At 36.9% G+C, this 22,368-nt stretch overlaps 1 protein-coding gene across 2 annotated transcripts in view; it reads left to right on the forward strand.

The window, feature by feature from the left end:
* The window catches only part of LOC120534364, a 78,900-nt gene that overhangs the window by 10,471 nt on the left and 46,061 nt on the right, over positions 1–22,368 (forward strand). For both annotated transcript variants that reach the window (XM_039761900.1, XM_039761899.1), the window contains exons 4-8: positions 5,030–5,100; positions 11,202–11,298; positions 11,621–11,878; positions 15,377–15,673; positions 17,224–17,472. In XM_039761900.1, coding sequence (XP_039617834.1) covers positions 5,030–5,100; positions 11,202–11,298; positions 11,621–11,878; positions 15,377–15,673; positions 17,224–17,472 — 972 coding nt within the window. The remainder of the gene's footprint in view (positions 1–5,029; positions 5,101–11,201; positions 11,299–11,620; positions 11,879–15,376; positions 15,674–17,223; positions 17,473–22,368) is intronic.

A 22,368-nucleotide genomic window follows, 5' to 3' on the forward strand; every position in this document is an offset into this window, starting at 1 on the left:
TTCCAATAATCAATTAAATTTTACTTTCTTATGTGAGATTGCTATTCGTCTGTCTACCATTCCCTCCATTAGATTTAGGACAAAGACAAATTTTTCCTTAATTTATCCCTCTGCTCCATGGTATAAAATTATAAATTGAATCATTCAGACGTGATTAAAGTTCACATTGCATATTTTTATTTAAGGGTATTTGCATCATGTAGAAAGGATAATACTTTTTCTATATGGTTCCCCCCTCCCCCATTTGACAGCACCATAATGTTTGGGACAATTGGCGTCACATGTGTTTGATTCCTCAGGTGTGTTTCATTGCTTGTACGACACCTCCGTTTTGCTTCTTCCCTTTGGAGTGTGTAGTTGCCACTACATGAGGAGAAGAGTTGTGCCGATGAAAGACAAAGAAGCCATTATGAGGCTAAAAAAGAAGAATAAAACTATTGGAGACATCAGTTAAGCCATAGAATTATTTAAGTCAACTGTCTACAGGGTGGTCCAGATCTAATTATGCAGATCCAGATCGTATGGATGACTTTGATTTATGTGAGAACGATTCCAGTTCGGCGGGAAAACGATTCTTCATGTTGTCAGTTCGCACACTTCTCGATGGTCCGGGATTTTTCATGTGATTTTCTATGTAATAAACTTAACTTATAGCATAATGAAAATTGTATAATTAGATCTGGACCACCCTATAGAATATCATTAAGAAGAAAGAACGCACTGATGAGCTCAGTAATTGCAAAGGAACACCTCCACTGTTGATAACAGAACAATCCTCACTATGGTGAAGAAGCCCCAAATGCCTGTCTGACGGATCAGAAACAGCTTCAGGAGGGAGATGTGTGTGTCAGAGACGACTATCCACAGAAGAGATCTATAACAGAAATAGAGGTCACATTGCATGATGCAAAGCAGTAGTTAGCCAAAAATAACAGGATGACCTGATTACAGTATTCATAATTCTGGAAAAAGGTCTAGTGGACAGACAAGACAAAGATGAACCTGTGTCGGTGTGATGGCAAAGAGACAAAAAGGAACTGCCCAAGATCCAAAGGTGGTGGTGGGAGTGTTATAGCTTGGACATGGACATGTGCAGTATGTCTGCCTTAGGTACTGGCACACTTCTCTTCATTGATCATGGAACAGCTGTTGGCAGTTGCACAATTAATTCTGAGGTGTATAGAAACATCTGATCTGCTCAAGTTCCAGTAAAGGCCTCCAAGCTCCTTGGACAGTGCTTAATTCTACAACAAGTTAATGAGCCTAAACATGGTGCAAAGGCAACACAGGAGTTTCTCAAAGCAAAAACAAATTTACATTTTTGAATGGCCAAGCTTGTTACTTGATTTAAATCCAATTGAGCAGGACTTTCATATTCTGAAGTGAAATCTTAAGGGGACAAGCCCCCAAAACAAGCAGGAGCTAAAAGCATTAGAGACTTCTTAGAGCATCACCAGAGAAGATCCTCAGCACCTGGTGATGTCTATGAATCGCAGACTTCAAGCAGTCATTACATGCAAGGGAAAAGCAAGAAAGTCCTAAAAATGACTGCTTCAATAGACCTTCATTTGCTATGTCTCAAACATTATGGAGCCCTGAAATAGGCAGGGACCATGTAGAAAAAGTATTCTCAATTCTAAATGGTGAGACCAAAACTGTATGCAGATACCCTTAAATAAAAATCTGCAATGTTCACTTTATTCACATCTGAATTGTTTGATTTGTAATTTATAAACTGTGGATCAGAAGGGTAAATCAATGAAAATGTCTTTGTCCCATACATTAATGGGGGGAACTCTAGCTAGCTAACTATTTTTACCTAATTATTTATATTTGTGTTATTTTAAAAGTTTCTTAGGTTTGTTGTATATAACCTAAGTTCCTGCCATGAAACATACAGACATATATCATTAGATGCGATTTCAATCTTGTTGTTCATAATGTTAGTCATAAGAAAAAAAAAATAACATTGCAGTCAAATTCTGTATACTGATCATGAGCAGGCAATATTGCATAGGATTAGAAATGAGTACAACAGAAGGTCGGCTCAAGTTGGATGGTTTGGACATGTGCAGAGGAGAGATGCTGAGTATATTGGGAGAAAGATGCTAAGGATAGAGCTGCCAGGTAAGAGGAAAAGAGGAAGGTTTATGGATGTGGTAAGAGAGGACATGCAGGTGATGGTGTAACGGAACAAGATGCAGAGGACAGAAAGATATGGAACAAGATGATCCGCTTTGGCAACCCCTAACGGGATCAGCCGAAAGAAGATGTGGTGTTCTCTAGAGAAGGCAACTAGTGCAGTATTTTCCATTATTACAGGGTTAAACACATGAACTCTGAGTTGAGCAATTGCCCTTTTGACTGGTTGGATCCTTTTCCTTCTCTGTGCTTCATCAGTGGTAAAGCTGAGGAAATTCGGGTAAGGATGTTTTTGTACAGATTTTTTTTTTAACCCAGAGGGACACTAAAGAAGCTCTTGTTTCTTTATTCTGACATAGTTTTGGGTAAACAAAAAATATGAAACCATGAAAGGGACTAACTGAACTGTAATTACCATTGCATTTTCATCATGAAGCCTTAGCAGGCTGGATACCTTTGCAAATGCATAATGTTTAACCTGGCAGAAGCCAAATTTATTGTAGAAAAATTGGCAGATAAAAATGAGAGATGATGGTTTTTCTGTTATATAACATAGCATACTTACACCCATATAATGTCTTTAAGGGATGGTGGGGGGGATCTTATTACACCAGCACAGGGCACGGTGTCATCATAGGGCGCACTCATGGACATACTTGCATTTGCACACAGGCTAGTTTGGAATCCCCACTGGTTTAGTGGAATTTGTAAGACTTTAAATGTCTGTTATTTTGATGGAATATTAAATTTCAAACTCTTCTAGTCTGAATGGCCTTGTTAGTTTTGAGAGCTTTTACCTTTCTTCTGTACTGTTCTTTATCTTAGTGATATGATCTTTCTTATTTTTATTAATTTTAACATTATTTGCAACAACACCGCTCCATTTTCTTTGGAATTTTAATGTTGTAGCCGCAATTCTTTTAGGATTTTCCAATAGATGTGGACATACTCTTGTTGAGTCCAGTGACCTGGTTGTGTGGGATGCTATTGCACAAAGCCTTAAGATGACAGCCAAGCTTTTCAATTTAAAAAAGAAAAAAAAAGCTTAACTTGGCTTAAAGACTTCTAGTTTTCATTATGACCTGTTCTTTTCATGTATTCATTCCATCTTTTTTGCTTTTGACACTTTTGTTTTATGTTAGTTCTAAAGGCCCTTTTCTCTAGCTTTGTCCTCCTGACTGTCTCTTTTGGTTTTCCCTTCACTGACCTTTTTATCTGCTGGTGTTCTTGCTATTTAATTTTGTCTATTTGAAACGTCATTTACACCTTGGTGCCTGGTCTGGTTAGCACTTTATATTTTATTCTTTATTATGATATTATTAAGTTGAAACAATGCAGACTTTAATGCTTGGTGTCCTTCAGATTTCAAAGCTGAGAAATTTTAAACTATTATATAATAATAAATAATAATAAATAAATAAATGTTGAACTATGATTTGATGTTGGTGAATGTGAATAGAGCTTGATGGGCAATATTTGGGCCAAACTGCCTATTTTCATCAAAACTTTTCTTGGATTCTGAGGTAAACATATACAGTAAAACCTTGGATTGTGAGTAACTTGGTCTGTGAGTGTTTTGCAAGATGAGCTAAAAATTGTAATAAATTTTAACTAAACTGAACGAGTGAGGTCTTGCAATACGAGTATAACATATACGCTTTGTCTGCCGAGTCTCACGTGATCACAACTGAGCTGATGGTTCTCTCTCTCTCTCTCTCTCTCTCTCTCTCTCTGCAGGATTGTGGGTAATCATCTCCCATTCTCGGTCTCAGTCGACGCGCCTCACTCATATAGTCAACATCCATACGAACGTATACTGTTTACTATAGCATTGTGACCACGTATGTTGTAACATGTGAGTCCCTGTCTTGCACCCCAAAACACGAAGCTGAGTCTCAGTACTTTAGCAACACCAGCTTTATTCAGCTTGAAACAGGAACAGCACGGTTATTTATTGTAGCGGGGTCTGCCACTCTCCTATACACAGACATAGCAGTCAGACAGGGTCAGGGCCAGGTTAGTGGCCAAGTAATACTGTGCCCTGCATTTATAATGTTCCTTATATCACCCATCAACGGCAGGCGCTTATAACATGTCCGCAATCTTTTTGGATTTGCTTTTACGGTGAACTGCTACAACGCTTGGAGCCAGCAGTTGCTTCAGGACGTTCTTCCGTGTGTCGTCCCATTGGGTGGAATGCCAGAAGAGTTTAGAAACCTTACAGCGCGTAAGCATTTTTTTTTATTTTGTGTCCAAGTGTAGTTGACTCTTCAGGCAAAAACAACTGTCATTGGAGAGGTTCCTTGTTAAAGTCGCAATAAAAGAAGATTCCAGTGAGCCAACAGATAGCAGGGATTCCATTAGTTAGTGTGAAAGTCGTCCGACACAATAACCCCCCTCTCTCGTCTCCCTCGCACCAGCCATGATTCTTTTCAAAGGTAAAGTGCAGGTTAATTTGTTTTATGTATTTTTACTTTATATTTTGTATTAATCATTTTCATATGAATAGTTTTGGGTTGTGAAATGAATCATCTGAGTTTCCATTATTTCTTATGTGTAAATTCACTTTAATATATGAGTGCTTTGGATTACAAGCACGTTTTCAGAACTAATTATGCTCACAATCCAAGGTTCCACTGTAGTATGTAAAAACTGAACCTTTTGTATAATTTAGTTGGCATAGTAACAGGTGTTCATAAAACAACAGAGTTTGCAATTAGGTTCGCCAAAAAAAGACCATGATCAGCCTCATCCCACTCATGTCATCCTCAAAATCTGTCAATGTATGTCATTCTGTAAATAACCTGTTAACATGTGTTTATTGGCAAAAGTGAGTTTTAAGGAACGTAATCCATTACTTTTGTTAACTGATTTTTAATTTTTTCAGGCCCACCAACTGTGAGGAATGTTTTGCAGCGCACTCAAGTTAATAGAGTTCGTCCTTCCAACAGAACAGCTGTAAGCCATGCTCCATAACCATTCAAAGTACTGCCTGTTACATTAAGAGACAGATTACCAGACTTGGGAGTTAGTACTGTAGAACAAAATGCACATTAAAGAACTGAGTATGGCATGCTCTAAAATATGGGGGGAGTCTTTTTAAGATTATCTATGATGCTGTCTGTTTAATTCCTACTACTAGCTCACTGTGTGTCAAGTAACCTGTCAAAGCTCCAGTGTAATGCCTGCACTGTATAATTTATCATTTTTATTTTTAAGGTAATTTTTGTATATAAATATTATTCAATTAAATAGATGCAATTGGCGTTAATGTTGCAGTACACCATATGTAATAACATTGACCTCAGAACTACAATTGCCACAGCTAACAAAGAATTTTCTATATTTACGTAAGATTAAAACCAGTTTAAGACACACCCAATGGCTAAGGTGATTAATGAGAACACTGTGGTCTATGGTGTCAAATGCTGCACTCAAGTCTAAAAGAACAAGAACAACCGTAAAGCGATTTGTAAGTCACAATATAGAAAAGTATTCTCTTTGTAATGAAAGTCCTAAGCCGATTGGGAGAAAGATAGCTGTCAGAATGCAAGTTGGTTGCAAAGGCTGGCTAAAGACAGGCAGTGAATGGCCCGCTCTGACAAGTAAGAAGCCAACAAGTAAGAAGCCACTGACTAAGTAACATCACAACCATTTTGCTGGAAATGTGTTCTCCTTCTCTTTTTCACTAGGGAGTCCATTCTTCTTCCCACATCCTAAAACAAGGGTGTCGGGTTCATGTGAGTGAGTAGTCCTTGCAATAGCCTGGTGCCCCATACATAGGTACACGGATAGGACCATCTCTAATGTTGCCAGGATAATTTCCAGTCCTCCTGCCGCTAAACTGCATTAAACAAGCTGAGTAATGAAATGCATGTATGAAGCTTGCTCAAAAAGGGTTGGAGCCTGAACTATTAAGATAAACACTAATCTAGCCATTTATGTTTTATTTTTTTAACATTATGCCCTTGACCATTAACTTGTTTAAAAAGTTTTATGCTAAAAATAAAATGTTTTGTATTGCTCCTACATCCAAACTTCTGTAGCTGATTTGATATCTTCATCATTTGCATAGCAAATCTCATGGAAGTAGAACTTTGGATGGGAAAACAGATTTTAGTCACAAAGATCCAGGTGGAGACAATAAGGTGGATATGGCATCTCTTCAAAATCAGTCTCGCAGGATAGCCTTTGCAACCCATGCAGTACAATTGGAGTCTTTTAATGATACAAAAGGGAGATGGTAGACATCTTTTGACATTATTCTCTGACAGTCGGACTGACTGACTGAAAGACACAAATGGAAGAGCAAATCATTGGAATATTGACTGGTTATGTGGGCCTTAGAAGCATTTATTTAATATGAACTACACCCTCAAAATCGTTAAAGAATTGTGCACATCATCTCAAGTTAACGGTGAATCCACCTATATGAGAACACCAGTGGAAGTTAAGGGGCAGTGCATTTAGGACTGAAACCAGGAAGCACTTCTTTACTCCAAGAGTTTTGAGAATCTGGAACAAACTACCAAGAAATGTAGTTGAAGCAAAAAGTTTGGCACCCTTTTAAGAAGAATCTGGATGAGGTATTGGGAAAGCTTAGCTATTAGCTAAACAAACTGGCTTGATGGACTGAATAGTTGTCACTCGTTTGTCAAGTTTCCTATGTTCTTATTCAGCTATATGTACATGTTGTGATATGTCGTTCTGCCCAGACTCATAATATGGAAGTGCTAATAGTGCCTAGTTCAAACACTGGCCTCTAGTGCAGTCCACGATGTATGGACTGTGAACTTTGTTTTAGATTTTGGGAAACCTAGAAACTGCTGTTTGCAAGTTAATGAACATCTCCATTTCTTTATCGAATTTATCCCATTTGGAGCATATTCTTGTAGCATCAATTGCCAGGCAAGACTCATCCTTTGATACTGACCCACACACATTCACCTTTGTTTAGGGATGTTAATTAGTTTAACACACACTAACAGTTATGAGAGGAAACTAGTGTACCTGGACAAAACTCACAAAGTCGGGAGTAGAAAGTGCGCTGTGTCCATAAATAAAAAAAAAATAATGTAATTATGTCCTGGAAAATCTAGCTATGACACTGGATGCTCATGATTCTTGTCACAAAGAATGCCTAACAAAACAGAAATCCTTTCCATCATAACAGAAAGGAGTAAAAATAACAAAAAAATGTAAAGTAGAACTAGCTGCTAGATAAAATAATGGCCGAAGAGAGCAAATAAAATACTAAAATGTATACAGGTTCCAAAGAATCAAAAATTGAAAGAAAGCAGGTGCAAAATTGGTGAGGTAGCAGCATTAAAGAGTCAAGCATATAAAATTGACACAGACTCTAACAAAGAATGAGGTAAAGATTCCAAACCAAAGAAGAATGCTGGTTGGTGGAAAGAACTGTCAATCATTCTTGAGTGGAAGTTTAAGTAAAAAGTTTTGTGCAGGTGAAAAGTTGAAAAGTTTAATCTTTTTTATTTCAAATAAGTAAGTGGATATGCATTTCAAATTTTGTATTTTGATATATATATATATAGAGAGAGAGAGAGAGAGAAATGCATATCCACTTATTTGAAATAAAAATGATTAAATTATTTGGATGGTTACCTACCAGGTTGTGGTTGGTTGGCCAGACACCAAATCCTCCATGTTTTCTAAGTTGCAAAAAGCAGTTCATAGATATGTTATACAGTGCCTGCCAAGTAATACAAATCGTGCACGACATGCGGTTAGCCCTAATTGGGGCTCATCAGGTGTTAGCATATCTCTATCTATCATATTGCTATTTCTGTAGTAAACACAAATCTAGAATATGAGCTAAACATATGACTTATGTGACAACTTACTTTGGTTTTCAGCACAGTGTGCTTCATAACGGGAGAGTACCATGACCAAATTTGGTTTTATGCTCTGATGCTGCCATTCTAGCTTAATAAAAGCAAACACTTTAAAATTTCAGTCTTTATGAAAATTACATGTATGTGAACTGGTACTGGTTAAAGCTAAGCATGGGAGAACCCAGCCCTGGCCTGAATGGCACCATATATACATGACATTGCTCACTTACACCAGGCTAATTTAGAGTTGCTAAACAGGTTTTTGAGAGGGGTGCAACATAACAGCTGTTGTACCATATTGCAGCACCCTGCCAGCATTCACGTTGCCTTAGTGTGAATGTGAACACAGCGCATTAGGAGTGCCACCTGCTGAAGAGGCAATATGCCTGTTGGTCAGTTTTCGTTAATAGACTTGGACATTCAACCCTCTGGCATACATAACACAATCACCAAGAGAGCATTTGTGTCAAATCTGGCACAAAATAATTCAATTTTCATTGGTGAAGCATCTGCTTGCTTAGAATAGCCTGCTGATTGACAAAGTAATGTAAATTTTGTATATATAATCCTAACTGCCCATCCGATTTTGTGTTCTTTGGGGCTACTGTATAAAATTTTACCCTGAAAATTATACTTTCAAAAGATTTAATTCAGTATTTAAATAATAAAGATCATTAAACAAGCAAGTTTGACTTGTGCTATAGCTTATGAAAATATGAATAATTTATCTGAATTTCCAGGCCCCCAGGAACTGAAATAATAAAGTTTGAAGATAAATTTATATATATTTTAATGAAAAGTCAATTCTGACAATAAGAAGGTGTTGAAAAATAAGATATATGCCAACTGTTGTTTTGTGGAAAGGCTTTGGAGACCCCTCTCCTCCAAACATGTGACTGTTCTTGCCTGGACAGATTCTTTTTAATGTGGACCCACAGTGTAATATTTACTTCTTTTTTACCAGCACTTGAGATATACAGCCTGTACTTAATTCTATGTCATACTGCCATGTCTATTCTAAAAATCCAACCTTTAATTCAATATCATGCTGCAGTATCAACTGTACATAGCCCACCCTTTATTTTATATCATGTTACTGTATAGAAATCAATTGAAGCATACTCTTAATAACCCTCTGTCCTAACTAATGCACTTAATCCCCAGCAGTAGAATAAATAGAAATGCAAGCCATACAAGTAGGCGTTAACTTACTCTTAAAATGTTCAGTATAATGACATTAAATAATCTTACATGGAAAAGTGAAAGCAAATGAAGACATGGTAATCCATACCATACTACCTGGTAGCGCTACATGTTCAGTCTTCCAAACGACTCTGTTCTTGTGTTGCTGTTTGGATTCTTATCCTCATTCTCTTCTGTGCACTGTTTTCATTAGCTTTAATCGTCAGCATAATTCTAGTCCCCATTACTCAACAAATGATTAATTGAAAGAACTTAGCTCAGCTATGTGTAAAATGTCCACTTTACATGTATTTAATAGTTTAAACTCCGGTCTAATATTGTGAAGATCTCCTCCCTCATGCCGCCAAAACAACTCTGACCCATCAAAGTATTCTAGCCACAATCATTATCAAATGACATTTCCAAGTACCCAATCCCACCGAAGTAATTAACATATTAAATTACTTCCTGTCACCACAAGGAGAAAAGTTTTGTCATGTGGTTTTGGGTGGGCAATAGATTTGCAAGATTTTAAAGAAGAATCTCATTCAAAGCCACCTTCATAATTACACGGATCTTTGGCACTTAAAGTACTCTTTTATCAGGCTTTATCTGATGTTAGATAAATGAGTGAAGATTGATAAAATTTTGCAATCTCTTTACAAAAAGAGTGGTCACTCAATGCAAATTCCCCCCTTATTGAAAATCATAAAAAGAAAATGGCCTGATTTAGCAATACTGCATCCTAGCACAATTAATTTTTTGTCTAAAAAATGAATTTAGTTTTTGTAAACATATAAAATGGACAAGTAAAGAATTAAAAGCTACTCATTTAGAGTAAAGTTAGCCGAGGACATTAACGACTTCCTGAAATCCTCTCCCTCTCTCTCTCTCTCTTATACTGTATATATTTTGTTTTTCTTTAACTCATTCACTTATTCACAGCTTATTCATTTTAAAGCAAACAAATGAAACAATAGAGTAGCCTTGGCCATTAAAGGGCCACTGATAAAATAACCCCTTCATGTACGTGCAACACCGAGCAAGCATTTACCAAATGATCACTAAGTGTAAAAGTGATGGGAGTGGGTGATTCTGGCTGGCATGTGGGAAGACATATTTTACTACCATTTAATGTACAGTTTAAGAGGGTATAAGTTTAAATCTGAAAAAAAAAAATGGATGCAGTGAAAGATGCCTGTGCAGAGTTAATGGAGGAGCATAGGGATTTGATTAGAGTTAGCCTCTTGGTACAAATGGATTCTGTAGATCGTTTTTTTCTGATAAAACTAGGACTGTCCTGTGTGATTGTAGCCTATTTTAAAACTCTCCATATTGTACTTTATACAACATCTACAGTAATATACAGTTTATAGAAAGATTAATGTAAGGCTAAAGCCGGGCAGACCACCAATTTATCTGCCACATACTGATTATTTTTTGATTCTTTTCTCTTTTTTTTGATTTTGATACATTTTGCTAATCACTTGGGGGAAATGGCATTTTTGCATGACCTTTGGTAGTCAGAATGCAGGGTCGGGCAATTTATAGCACTTCTAGAGCAATTGTCAGGTTAAGGGCTTGCTCAAGGGCCTAAGACCTCATATAGCAATAGCAAGATTTGAACTGGCAACCTTCTAGATACCAGTGCAGACCCTTAGCCACAGAGCCACCTCTCCATCCAATTAACAAAATCGAACACAAAAAATTAAATACAGTGGGGATTTCAGAATCAAATATTACACCAAGGAGTTTATTTCACTTGATTGCTGCTCAATGAAGAGGCCACACTTCTGCCCGATTTTTAAGGGGCAGATAAAAATTTCATGCCGATCATGCTCATACCAAAACATTAGATTGCTTCAGGAATTAAAATTTCCCCCAGCAAGATAAACAAAATGTATTTTTTCTTTGGTATTCAGACTACTTGTACATGTTGGAGCTACAGTATAACTAATTCTTCCAGATTTTTCTTAATGCTCTTTCAATGTCTAATTCTCTTCTTCTCTGTTTGTTAATCAGGAACTTCTAAAACAAATATATGAAGATAGTCATATCAACGTGTGTGAAAAGGAACCTGTTTATGTGGTAGATGAGAAAGATATGGTATTACTTGTTGGTAAGTTGCGCAGGGAAATATGTCTGATCATCTTTTTCTCCCTGTTCTTCCAAGGTAGAGATGATGATGATGTGTAATTACCACTGTATTCATAGCTGTAGGAAAATATTTGATAGAAAAGGATAACTTGGGGACCTAATTTTCCTGACTCGGCTCTTAATATTGTCTATTACTCTGTCAGGTTTTTTTAATATGTCAACAATAGGCATTCACCCCAAGTGGATTTTAAGTCCCTTGTGTCCTTCTGCAGTTTTTTTTTCCATAGCACCCTGTGTATCTATCTATCGATTTATTTATTTATTTATTTATTTTAACTCCTCAGGTTACACGGAGCAATTTCCAGTAAAGTTAGAAGCTCGAACATTTTCCACATTGCTGCTTTCCTGGAAGGTCTCTTACTCCGCAGATGAACACTACCTTCACAGCATCTTACTGCTTGATATCAGAAACATCCTGCTATGGGAGAACGCAACTGACAAAACCTCCTATGAAATTGTGGGCCTGATGCCATGCCATAAGTACAGAGTTTGTGTCTCTTTGGCTAATTATCCATCCACTATATGTCTGATAACTCTAACAGGTATGTGAGATGTACAGTGAGAATCTATTTTTACTTTATCTATTTTATAAATGTCCTGTTTTAAAAGTGATCGCTATAGACCACTCGCCTTGCATGTAGTTGAACAAAAAAGGCGAAAAATTGGAAACATGATGAACTTGCAAATTGCAGTGCAGGGGCAAACATTTTTTGAAAAATGTCTCTTCTTTATTCAACCCCTAGGGTAGTGGTTTGCAGTCTTTTCTATTGACCAGACCCCTAGACAATGTTTGACTTATGTTCACAACCCCTACAAAAATATCACATTTGAAGATGAAGTCGTCAAATTTTGAATTTTTGAACCACATGCAGTAGTACTGTGGGTGATCAAATTGAGCTCAAAAAATGTGTTTAACTCTGTGTATAAAATTTAAATAGAAATTGAGCAGTTTATCTTTATAAATCTCAAAAATCTTTTAAATATGTCCCCTGTGAAGCTTAGACACTCGATTGGCAATCTTGGGGGTCAGGGTATCCCATGAAGCATCAAACGCTGTGAGGAAATGACACACAATCAACGATCGAGGTGTTTGGGAAACTGGAGACCCTCATAAAGCAATGGGTGCTTTTATGCAGCTAAGCAATGAACGTACTGTCGACAAGCTTTGTCCCCCAATAATATCTGCAGTTCAAAAACCGATGAGCCACACAGTTAAAATTGCTGCGCTACTGTCAGGACCACCAGCAGGAGAGATGGGCTGAGAGCAAGCAGCTGGTGTTGCATCCACTTCGGTTCCCTTTATCCCTGCCCCAGTAAAAATGTCAATCAAAACTTGAAATCGGAGACATTTCACAATCGGGGCTTGTACAGAAATCAACAGTGGAGCTCACCCTTCTCTACAGATCATTGCTTGGTTTAAATTCCATTATCTTAAAAAAAAGTTACACTCCTTTATGAACACGTCACCTGCAGCAAGAACTCTTATTTCTGCGGCACATTCACAGGTGACAATTGTGCATGCAATGCCTGATTCTAATAAATGACCAACAAATGATGACCCACTATAAGACACCAATTGCACCACAATAGTCAGGCAATGCACCTCACTCAATTTTGGCAAATTTTTGTCATATCCCCGAAATGCCATCTGCATCCCAGGTAGGGAACCGCTGCCCTACGGGATGGTCAATGCAGTGCAATTTTTACACTGAAAAATTGATCCTCCTTCAGATGTTGTTCCAGCATCTCTTATAAATACTTGATTGTGTTGAGATATGATGAAATTTACTGTATTATGTTGTCATGGTAATCAAACACTGTGTGTCAATAATTCAATTTTACACTGCAGTGCTAAAAGCATAGTTGCCATTTTAAGATTGTCTTTTGTCCAGTTGTACCTATTTGTACATGGTTTATGTTCAATCCCAGCTTTCACTCCCATTGCAATCTAAAATGACCAGCATGAACAAAATGATGTTAGATTAGCAATGACAAAACATGCAGTAAATAAAAAAAAGGTAATGCATTACTTTGTCATTAGTTTTGCTTGTAGTGTTTTCTTGGTCATGTTAGGGCATATTTCATCAAATAACTATTTTAGTTCTGTAATACACATTTAGTTTTTCATATATGGAAGCTTCACGGCCAATGTGAATCGAAACACACCATCTTCCTGTCATACAGAGATTGTATTCATATTATTAATCAGTCTTCATCCATCATTAAACACCATAATGGACACTGAAAAAGCAGATGTTCTAAACTCACATTTTTATGAGGTCTTTCACATGTGAGGAAGCAGATAACCTCCCAGCAGTAAAATGAACTACTAAGTAGGTACTGAGTGATTTGGAAATTGTAGAGAGAGAAGTACTGCTCAGATTAAATAAGCTGAAATCAAACAAATCACCAGGAACAGATATTTACCCTTGAGTTCTTAAGGACGCTAGTGAGTACATATATAAACCCTTGACACACATTTTTAAGAAGGAACTGTATGCTGGGGAAATTCCAAAGGACTTGAAAATGGCAAATATTGTTATAAAAAAGGGTGAATCCAAACAACTATATGTAAGTAAGCTTAACCTCACATCACAGGTAAATTAATGGAAGGAATTATTTAAGGGAAAGATTGAGCAACACCTGGCAAGGACAGGAGTTATTCTGAACAGTTGGCATGGGTTTAGAAGAAAGAGGTCATGTTTTACTAACATGTTAGAATTCTATGAGGAGCCAACAAAAGGATATGATTGAAGTGGAGCTTATGATATTATTCATATTGACTTTCAAAATGCATTTGATAAAGTGCCACATGAGAGGTTGGGTATCGGACTAAAAAAAGTGGGAGTTCAGAGAGCTGTGTGTAGGTAGGTGCAGAACTGGCTAAAACACAGGAAGCAAAAGATGATGTTGCAAGCAACCCAATCAGAATTGGCTGGTTTAAAGAGTGGTGTTCTACATGAGGTCAGAGCTAGGGCCTACACTAGTTTTAATATACAGTATATAGAAGATTTGGATTGGAATACAAGTAACAAGCTGGTTAAGTTTGCAAATGATACTAAGATAGGTAGATTGCCAGATAATTTTAAATCTGTTGAATCATTACAGAGGAACTTGAACAGCATACAGGCTGGGGTAGATTTGTGTCCGATAAAATTTAATGTATGTAAATGTAAAGTATTACACGTAGGAAGTAAAAATGGCTTGTATACTCAAAGGGAGGTCAAAAAAATTGTACAATTTATGAGAAGGATTTAGAATTCGTAGTTAACTCAACACTATCCACCGCCAGACAGTGATCAGAAGCCAAAAAGAAGTCTAAGAGAATGTTAGGTTATATAGCATGATGTGTAGGGTAGAAGTCCAAGGAGGTTATGCTCAAATTTTAAAATGCACAGGTGAGGCCTCATCTGGAGTACTGTGTGCAGTTTTGGTCTCCAGGCTACAAAAAGGACATACAGTAGCGGTCCAAAGAAGAGCGACTAGGCTGATTCCAGGGCCACTGAGACTTTTCAGTTTAAGTTGATTAAGTGGAGACATGATTGAAGTGCTTAAAATTCAGAAGGGAATTGGATCATTTTAAAATGTTTAAAAGGTTATTTTAAAATGAGTTAATGAAGAACACTGGTGAGTCAGTTGGAAACTAGTTAAATTTTGCACAAACATTAGAAAGTTTTTCTTTACATAAAGAACCTTAGATGCATACAATTAGCTACCAAGTAGTGTTATAGCAAATAGGACTAGACTTGGTGGTGTTTTACAAGAATTAAGGGAATGGGACTAGTGAGCTTTCTGGGGCTTAATGGCCTGTTCTCGTCTAGATTGTTCTAATAAGCACAAATTTGCAATGCTGATCAGTAACAAGTGAAAATCATTTAAAAAAATCAGTCTTACTATCCAAATGTGGCTTGCACTTTAAGTATTCAAATTACCCTGATAATCTTTATTGGATGCTGCAACATTTTTGTATTTCTGGAATAACTTTTGTAAGGTTTAAGGCTACACGTATGTATTTATTTATTTATTTTTATTTTTCCCAGATCCAGAGAAACCAACAAATTTCAGCATAATTCGCTCAGAATCAAGCAGTATCATAGTTTACTGGGATGGTCCGCTCCACGGAGGTTTTTCATGGTTTAATTTGACTGTCCTCCTCTACAACCCCTCTTTGGATATTTATGTGCCTATGGATCAACCCTTTGAATACCCAGATCACAGCATGGAGGTCAAAGTTGGTAACCTACCTCCATGCAGCAAGGTGCGCTTCAACCTTGAAACAATTTGTGATGCAGGAGAGATAACGCACAGTGAGAAGATCAGCTTAGATGGCAGCACAGGTAAAGTTATCAAGCAACATTAATAAGACAAGATATTTGATCAACAAGATGAGACCATTTTGTTTTTCCAACTTATTTCAGTAGGCATCTTGATCTTGATAAACTTATTTCTATATCAAACTAGTTTTAGTGATGCAAGGAACTGCTTGCACTAGAAAAACACACACAGACGTATGTAATGGTGATGCCCATTGCCCTGTCTTTTAGCTGTAATTCAGTGAGACAATGAAATGGTTAGCCATATTAGTTGAGGGAAATGTACTGCTTGTGTTTGGAGATTTCTATTAGAAATATTAAACTTGTTTTTTCATTTGTAAAAACGTCCATTGAGTTGATTTGCTAAATCCTGCTCATTTTGAAGGATTTTCTTTGTGCATCTCCCAAACATTTTAAATTGTTTCGTTTCTTTTGGTCCTTTACAAAACTTTTACTATTTGTCTTAAATTCCATATACAGGACTGGCAGCAGTGTGCATTAAATTGATATTGTAAAAATGTATAAACCAGGCAACATGAAGATCTAGCCACTCTCCACATTTTGGATGTGTGTGCGTTGTGAAACGAAGCTCCTGCTCAGTCTCACTGAACCGGTCTTTAAGCAGCAGTTACAGTTCCCTGAATGCAGCCCAGAGAAGTGGCTACTATTGAGATGGCTGGTATCACTGAGAATTTTCTTTGCCGTGGTCTTACATCACTTGGTGTGGATGTTCTAGAAGTTAAGGGTGCATTTAGCTGACCTCACTCCTCTCTGCAGAGCCTTGCCATCCTGCTTCCTGTTATTTCCAAATAAGGTGTAAAACTTCTTGTCAGGATACTTTCAATGGTGTCTATACAAAAGTTCTTTAGTATCTGGAAAGACAGTCTGAAAGTCCTGAGGCATCTAAGATGGTGAAGACACTGTCACACCTTCACCAAGGTGTCAATGTGCTTGGACCAGGTTGGGCTATCTGTGATGTGGGCACCAAGGTGTATGAAACTGTCCACCTCTCCACCTGAGTGCTGGTAATACTGATGGAAATGGTATGCTTCTGCTGTTTTCTCCTAAAGTCCACAATCAGTGCCTATGTCTTTCTGACATTTAAATGTAGAATGTTGTATTGACCCCAGTGTGATCTGCTCTCCACTTCAGTCACGTAAGCCTGTTCATTGTTATTAGAGATCAGGCCTACCGTAATTGTGTCATCTGTAAACATGACCATGTTAGTCATTTCTGATTTATAACACTTTTATATTGAATCTATTAGTTTAATAATTGCTTAGAATATTTCCATGTGATGATCCTCATCCTGAAGGATACTACATAAAAATCATATGAAACATCTCTCAAGTAGTATTGTGAAAGACATTTTACAAAACTGGAGTGAAGCCCATTCTTAAGGATGTTTGGCTTTTACACTCCAGTTCAATCCTCACAATTGATTTCCCTTATGAACTTGAGCAAGTTATTCAAATCGGTTGTGTTAACACTTGTAATGTATCCTGCTCTTGAATTCACTTGAGGTAGAGAATGTTTCGTCAGGTCAATAATAATGTGATTTTTTTTTCTCACAGGTGCATCTGAATTAGACACCTTGAGGCAGACTTCAGTTACCAGTGGAAGCTTTACCTTACAATGGACTGCAAAAAGTCCTCATTCGCAAATTATATATAGAGTTTACAGTAATAATGTACTGAAAAGGTCAACCGATCAGACATTCTACACTGTGACAAACCTGACTCCTTGTTCAACATACACGGCACGAGTGGAAGCTTTTTGCCGGACTGGTGAGATGACTGAAAATTCTATTGAAGCTTGGACAGGTGGGAATTGTCTTCTTTTATATATAGATTGCACCACTGAATGGTTAATCAAAAAATTCTGGTGAAGAGTTTTTCACTGAATATAAAAACATTCAGTGATTTAATTTTCGCATATAAGCCATAGCCTACCAACATGTCTGTCTGTCTGTCTCTCTTGCTCTCTGTCCCATTCAAAGGAACTTTGGAAGTTAAACACAATCGCAACATATTCCTGACAAGAATGTTATTGGGGGGGGGGAAAAAAGGATACATTTTGTTTGGAGCTTTGACAACTAGCACCCCAAACTAGTGTAAAGTATTGAGGGTGTTTGGGCTGTCTTGCCAAATGGGAGGTACTGTTGAAATTTGTAAAGGAAAACGCACAAATAAAAAATCCAGGTGTTTAAGTCTGGCTTTGAACTTCAAGACAGATGGATAGATATTAAGATTCTTCTAGATTCACAAAGCAAAATGAACTTTTCTGTGAGTTGTATAAGGTGTCTTTTCAAGAATAAGAAGGCTAGGGTCCAAACATCTCAACCATGTTGGATATGGTGCATTCAGGGATGGCTTCCACATAGTCCTGAAAGTAATCAGCATCAGAAGGGTAACACATGGTGGCAATAAGAGTTGATGCTAGGAGACATGGGAGTGATTTTGATGTCACATGAAAGAGGCTGCTGGGAGATGAGCTCACCATTGAAGACAACCGGCTGAAAGAGTTGAGTCAGTCAAATTTAATTCATTAGACATTTCTGTGTGGTTCTGCAGTCAGTAATGACAACAAGGATGATGGTGGCAGAGTGATGGGAAACCATAATTAGTTTTGATTAGGCAGTTACACATCTTCTCACGAGGTGATTCAATGGTGATTATGTTTCCCACTAAGTGCTACACTCAATAACTGTAAAGTACAAAGTTTCCTGTTTAAAACCTGTGTTATCTCAAGTGAATCACTTAACATGCTCAAAATTAATTTGTGGGAAATATGAAAGCAAATTTTACTATGCAGTTGTAATTTGCAAGTTTTTTTTAGGTAAAAGCATCATTCATCAGTTTTTCTCGGGATGTTTCTGCTTTTTCTATTCAACCAAAATCAAGATTTACTAGATTGAAAATTAATATTTTATAGCAAAGTGAAATAATAAAAATGTATCCAAGTTCTTATAAATGATTTCATTATTAGTTGACAAGTTTAACGTTGCTGTTAAGTAGCTTGTTGATTGTAGTTGCTCTTCTCTGTGGAGTCTGAATGAATCTGAAAAAAAGTACTTGTGGTTTCCTGACACGGTTCAAAGGCTTTTGTGGGGTTGATTGGCAAATCAATTCTGCATATGGCAGCATGTGTTCCTTGTTACTCGTAATGAGTGTGTTGCATGAAATCATTTAAGTATAAATAAAAGAATTTCTCGAACCATCTTTGGACCAACAAGCCACATTGTGTATTACTTTGGCTTTTACAGTCTTTCTTTATTGAACGCATCTGTTGCAGACTGTGAATTACACCCTGGATACTTAGCTAGTTTTTCAGCTAATCAACTTGGTCTGACCATAAACAGGGCTAATCGCAGCACTCATGAATTTGGATTGACATATGACTGCTAAAACAACTGTGGCTTCTATTGTGAGACTTTAAGTGCATTATAGCTACAGGGAAAAAAAATCTAATATTGAAATTCAAGTCTATTGTTGTATATGTAATACAGTGTGTATGGTACAGTATTAGGGTGATGTTCTTACTTGCATGTCTCCTCGGAACAATGTCAATAATACAATACTAACAAGACATGCCCACCAAAAAAAGAATACAACATATGTACAATATATAAACAATTACACGTAATAGTATTTGACTAATGTTTTACTACTAAACTACTTAAAGGTCCTCTTTGGATCGTCTTTTGTCTTTTCTGCAATATTTCTTTCGAACTGCCTTGTAGCTTCCCTAATATCCTTTTTTTAATGGTTGCTCTCATATGTTTTATGGTTGATATTGGTGTTAGTAGCTTTATATGCCCTTTATACAGTTTTTTTCCTTTTCAGTCTCTATCTTCAAATTTGCCCAGTACAGAGTTGTTTGTTTTTTTTTTTATATTCATTTCCTACTGATTTCAAATTTTGGAATGTACCAGTCCTGCATTAAGTGTAAAACATTCTTAAACCTGTTGCACTGCTCTTCGACTGTCTCCACTTAAAAGCTTGTCCCAGCTTATCCCTTTCAGACTTTGCCACTTCTGCTCAAAGTTTGCTTACCAAGTTAAACTTAATAGTTTTACTCTTTGCATCTGTGCTCTGCAAAAACACTGTAGATGATTATAAATGGTATTTTTGTGTTTTACTTCGTTTTTAAAAAATTGTTAAACTTACAGTAATTACATTTATGAATATTTACAGTTCTTTGAATTTGTCATTAGAAGTATACCAATAAATTGATCAAATACTACAGACAGAATTCCTATACAAGTTGATATTTTACAATATTAATTTTCAAAGCATTTAATTTCTAAAGCATCATAATTGCATATGGGGCAAAACAATTGTACAGATTATAGGTGGTAGAAAAAGAAACTTGTTGAAATGGACAACTATAAGCAGAACAGTGGATAGAACTGAATAAAAAGGCTGATAGGATCATACAGTACACTATAAGGGGCATATATTATCATGAAGTTTGTGAGACTTAGCAGGTATGTTTATCAGGTTCATCTACTCCCATCCTTGAAGGCTAACGCACAAACACACTCGCATACACAAAGCGATCCTAGCCAGACAAAGTTGGGAGTGATGCCATTTGCAAGTCACTCCATAATATTCTGCACGGGATTCTCTATATGGAGGATTCACTATCACCAGCACCAGGAATCATGCAAATGAAAATTAAAGTGAATTTTTTTGGTTACATGCCACTTACTAACTGAACAAGGCCTTTTTCTAATTATTGAGGAGCGACCTCAGTAGCCTTCATAAACCCTGTAGATAAGAAAGTGGTACCAATTTTGTTATTTCAATCACTCTAGATAAAAGACAATGTATAGAAAATTTAAAAGGAATCTGATATTTATTACCCTAAAACAGTACTAAATAGAAGCTAATATAATAGAGAATAAAATAGATTGTAAAATCTGGATATAAACAGTCTTAGAAAAGTTTGCTGAAAATCAGAAATTTCAAGGAGTGAATACTGATTCTCTGTGTAAGAAAGGTCAGAGCCGACCATACTTCCTTAGAAGGTTGGCGTCCTTCAACATCTGCAATAAGATGCTGCAGATGTTCTACCAGACGGTTGTGACGAGTGCCCTCTTCTACGCGGTGGTGTGCTGGGGAGGCAGCATAAAGAAGAAGGACGTCTCACGCCTGGACAAACTTGTTAAGAAGGCAGGCTCTATTGTAGGAATAAAGCTGGACAGTTTAACATCTGTGGCAGTGTGACAGGCGCTAAGCAAACTCCTGTCAACCATGGAGAATCCACTGCATCCACTGAACAGCGTCATCTCCAGGCAGATGAGTAGCTTCAGTGACAGACTTTTGTCACTGTCCTGCTCCACTGACAGACTGAGGAGATCATTCCACCCCCACACTATGTGACTCTTCAGTTCCACCGGGGGAGTAAATGCTAACATTATTCAAAGTTATTGTCTGTTTTTACATGCATTTTTATTACTCTTTAATAATTTTTTTTTTGGTATCAGTATACTGCTGCTGGATTATGTGAATTTCCCCTTGGGATTAATAAAGTATCTATCTATCTATCTGACTCATAGCGAAGGGTGTTATTCACACATTCAAATCAGCTGGTCAGATGTCACTTTCTAAGTCATTGCCCTTCTGTTGTCATTTTTGGTCCCTCAGACAAACAATATTTTATGTTAAAATACACACGTGAAGGTTCTGGAACCGTGATATTATACAAATTTGATTGGTGATCTTGTCCTAATGACAAATGACTGATCAAAGTGTTCGGTCTTTTAAGTACCTGTGTGTCTCTTCCTTTCTCAAGCTATAAACTAATTCTTAGGCCTATAGCGTCAATCCATTCCCAGGTTATAACTTAATTAAAACAGGTTTTGCGGCATCTGTACTTTTTTTCATAAACAAATTGAAAAGTAAACCTCCTGAAACAGATACATTAATTATTAGTACAACACAGGAAGATTTGTGCAAGAAAGGATGCTTGCAATGCCTGTAATTAAAGTCTTCTAAATTCCGTTCATTTGAGCAAAATAATTAAAACTTAATATAAAGAGTCACTACTTTAAAAATTGAAGATTTTCCACTCCAAGACAGGGCACAAATTTAGATTTCTGGGATATGACAGTTTTGATGACCATGAAAACTTTTCATGAATACAGGTCATTCTACCCAATGTGGTTCTGCATTTAGAATTCTCTTGGCCTCTGTATCATAAGGAAAACATAATGGCTTCAGAGGTGTCAAAAATACAAGAAAGAGCCTTAGTGAAAATGTTGATTGCTTTCATTGTAAATAAATTTACATGATGGTTGTAGTGCATATATCAACATGAGGGAAGTGTTAAAAATGATAAAGGAAGTAAAAGTGGTATGTGTCATCAGTTAATTTAAAATTAGGTCTTCAACAGAAACTTGGTGGTACAGTCGGAAGCTGATTAAGAGTAAATTTTGACCAAATATTGGAAAATGTTTCTACATTTCATCACAAAGAACTGTAGCTACATGATTGATATTCTTCTAGTAGTTATGCTAAAAATCCCACCATGGAGACCTTCCAGTCAGCAGTTTTTCTCAACATGTTAAAAAGTTCCACAGAGTTGAATGGCTTATTCCTACTTGAAGACTAGGTTTCTCAATGCCCATTGTTTGGTATGTACTTGATAAGACAAATGCACAAATCTTAAACTTGAGACTATCTGGCAAATGTAAGATAATTTTGATAGTGAAA

The sequence above is a fragment of the Polypterus senegalus genome, chromosome 8 (assembly GCF_016835505.1).
Source record: "Polypterus senegalus isolate Bchr_013 chromosome 8, ASM1683550v1, whole genome shotgun sequence".
Taxonomy (NCBI): Eukaryota; Metazoa; Chordata; class Cladistia; order Polypteriformes; family Polypteridae; genus Polypterus; species Polypterus senegalus.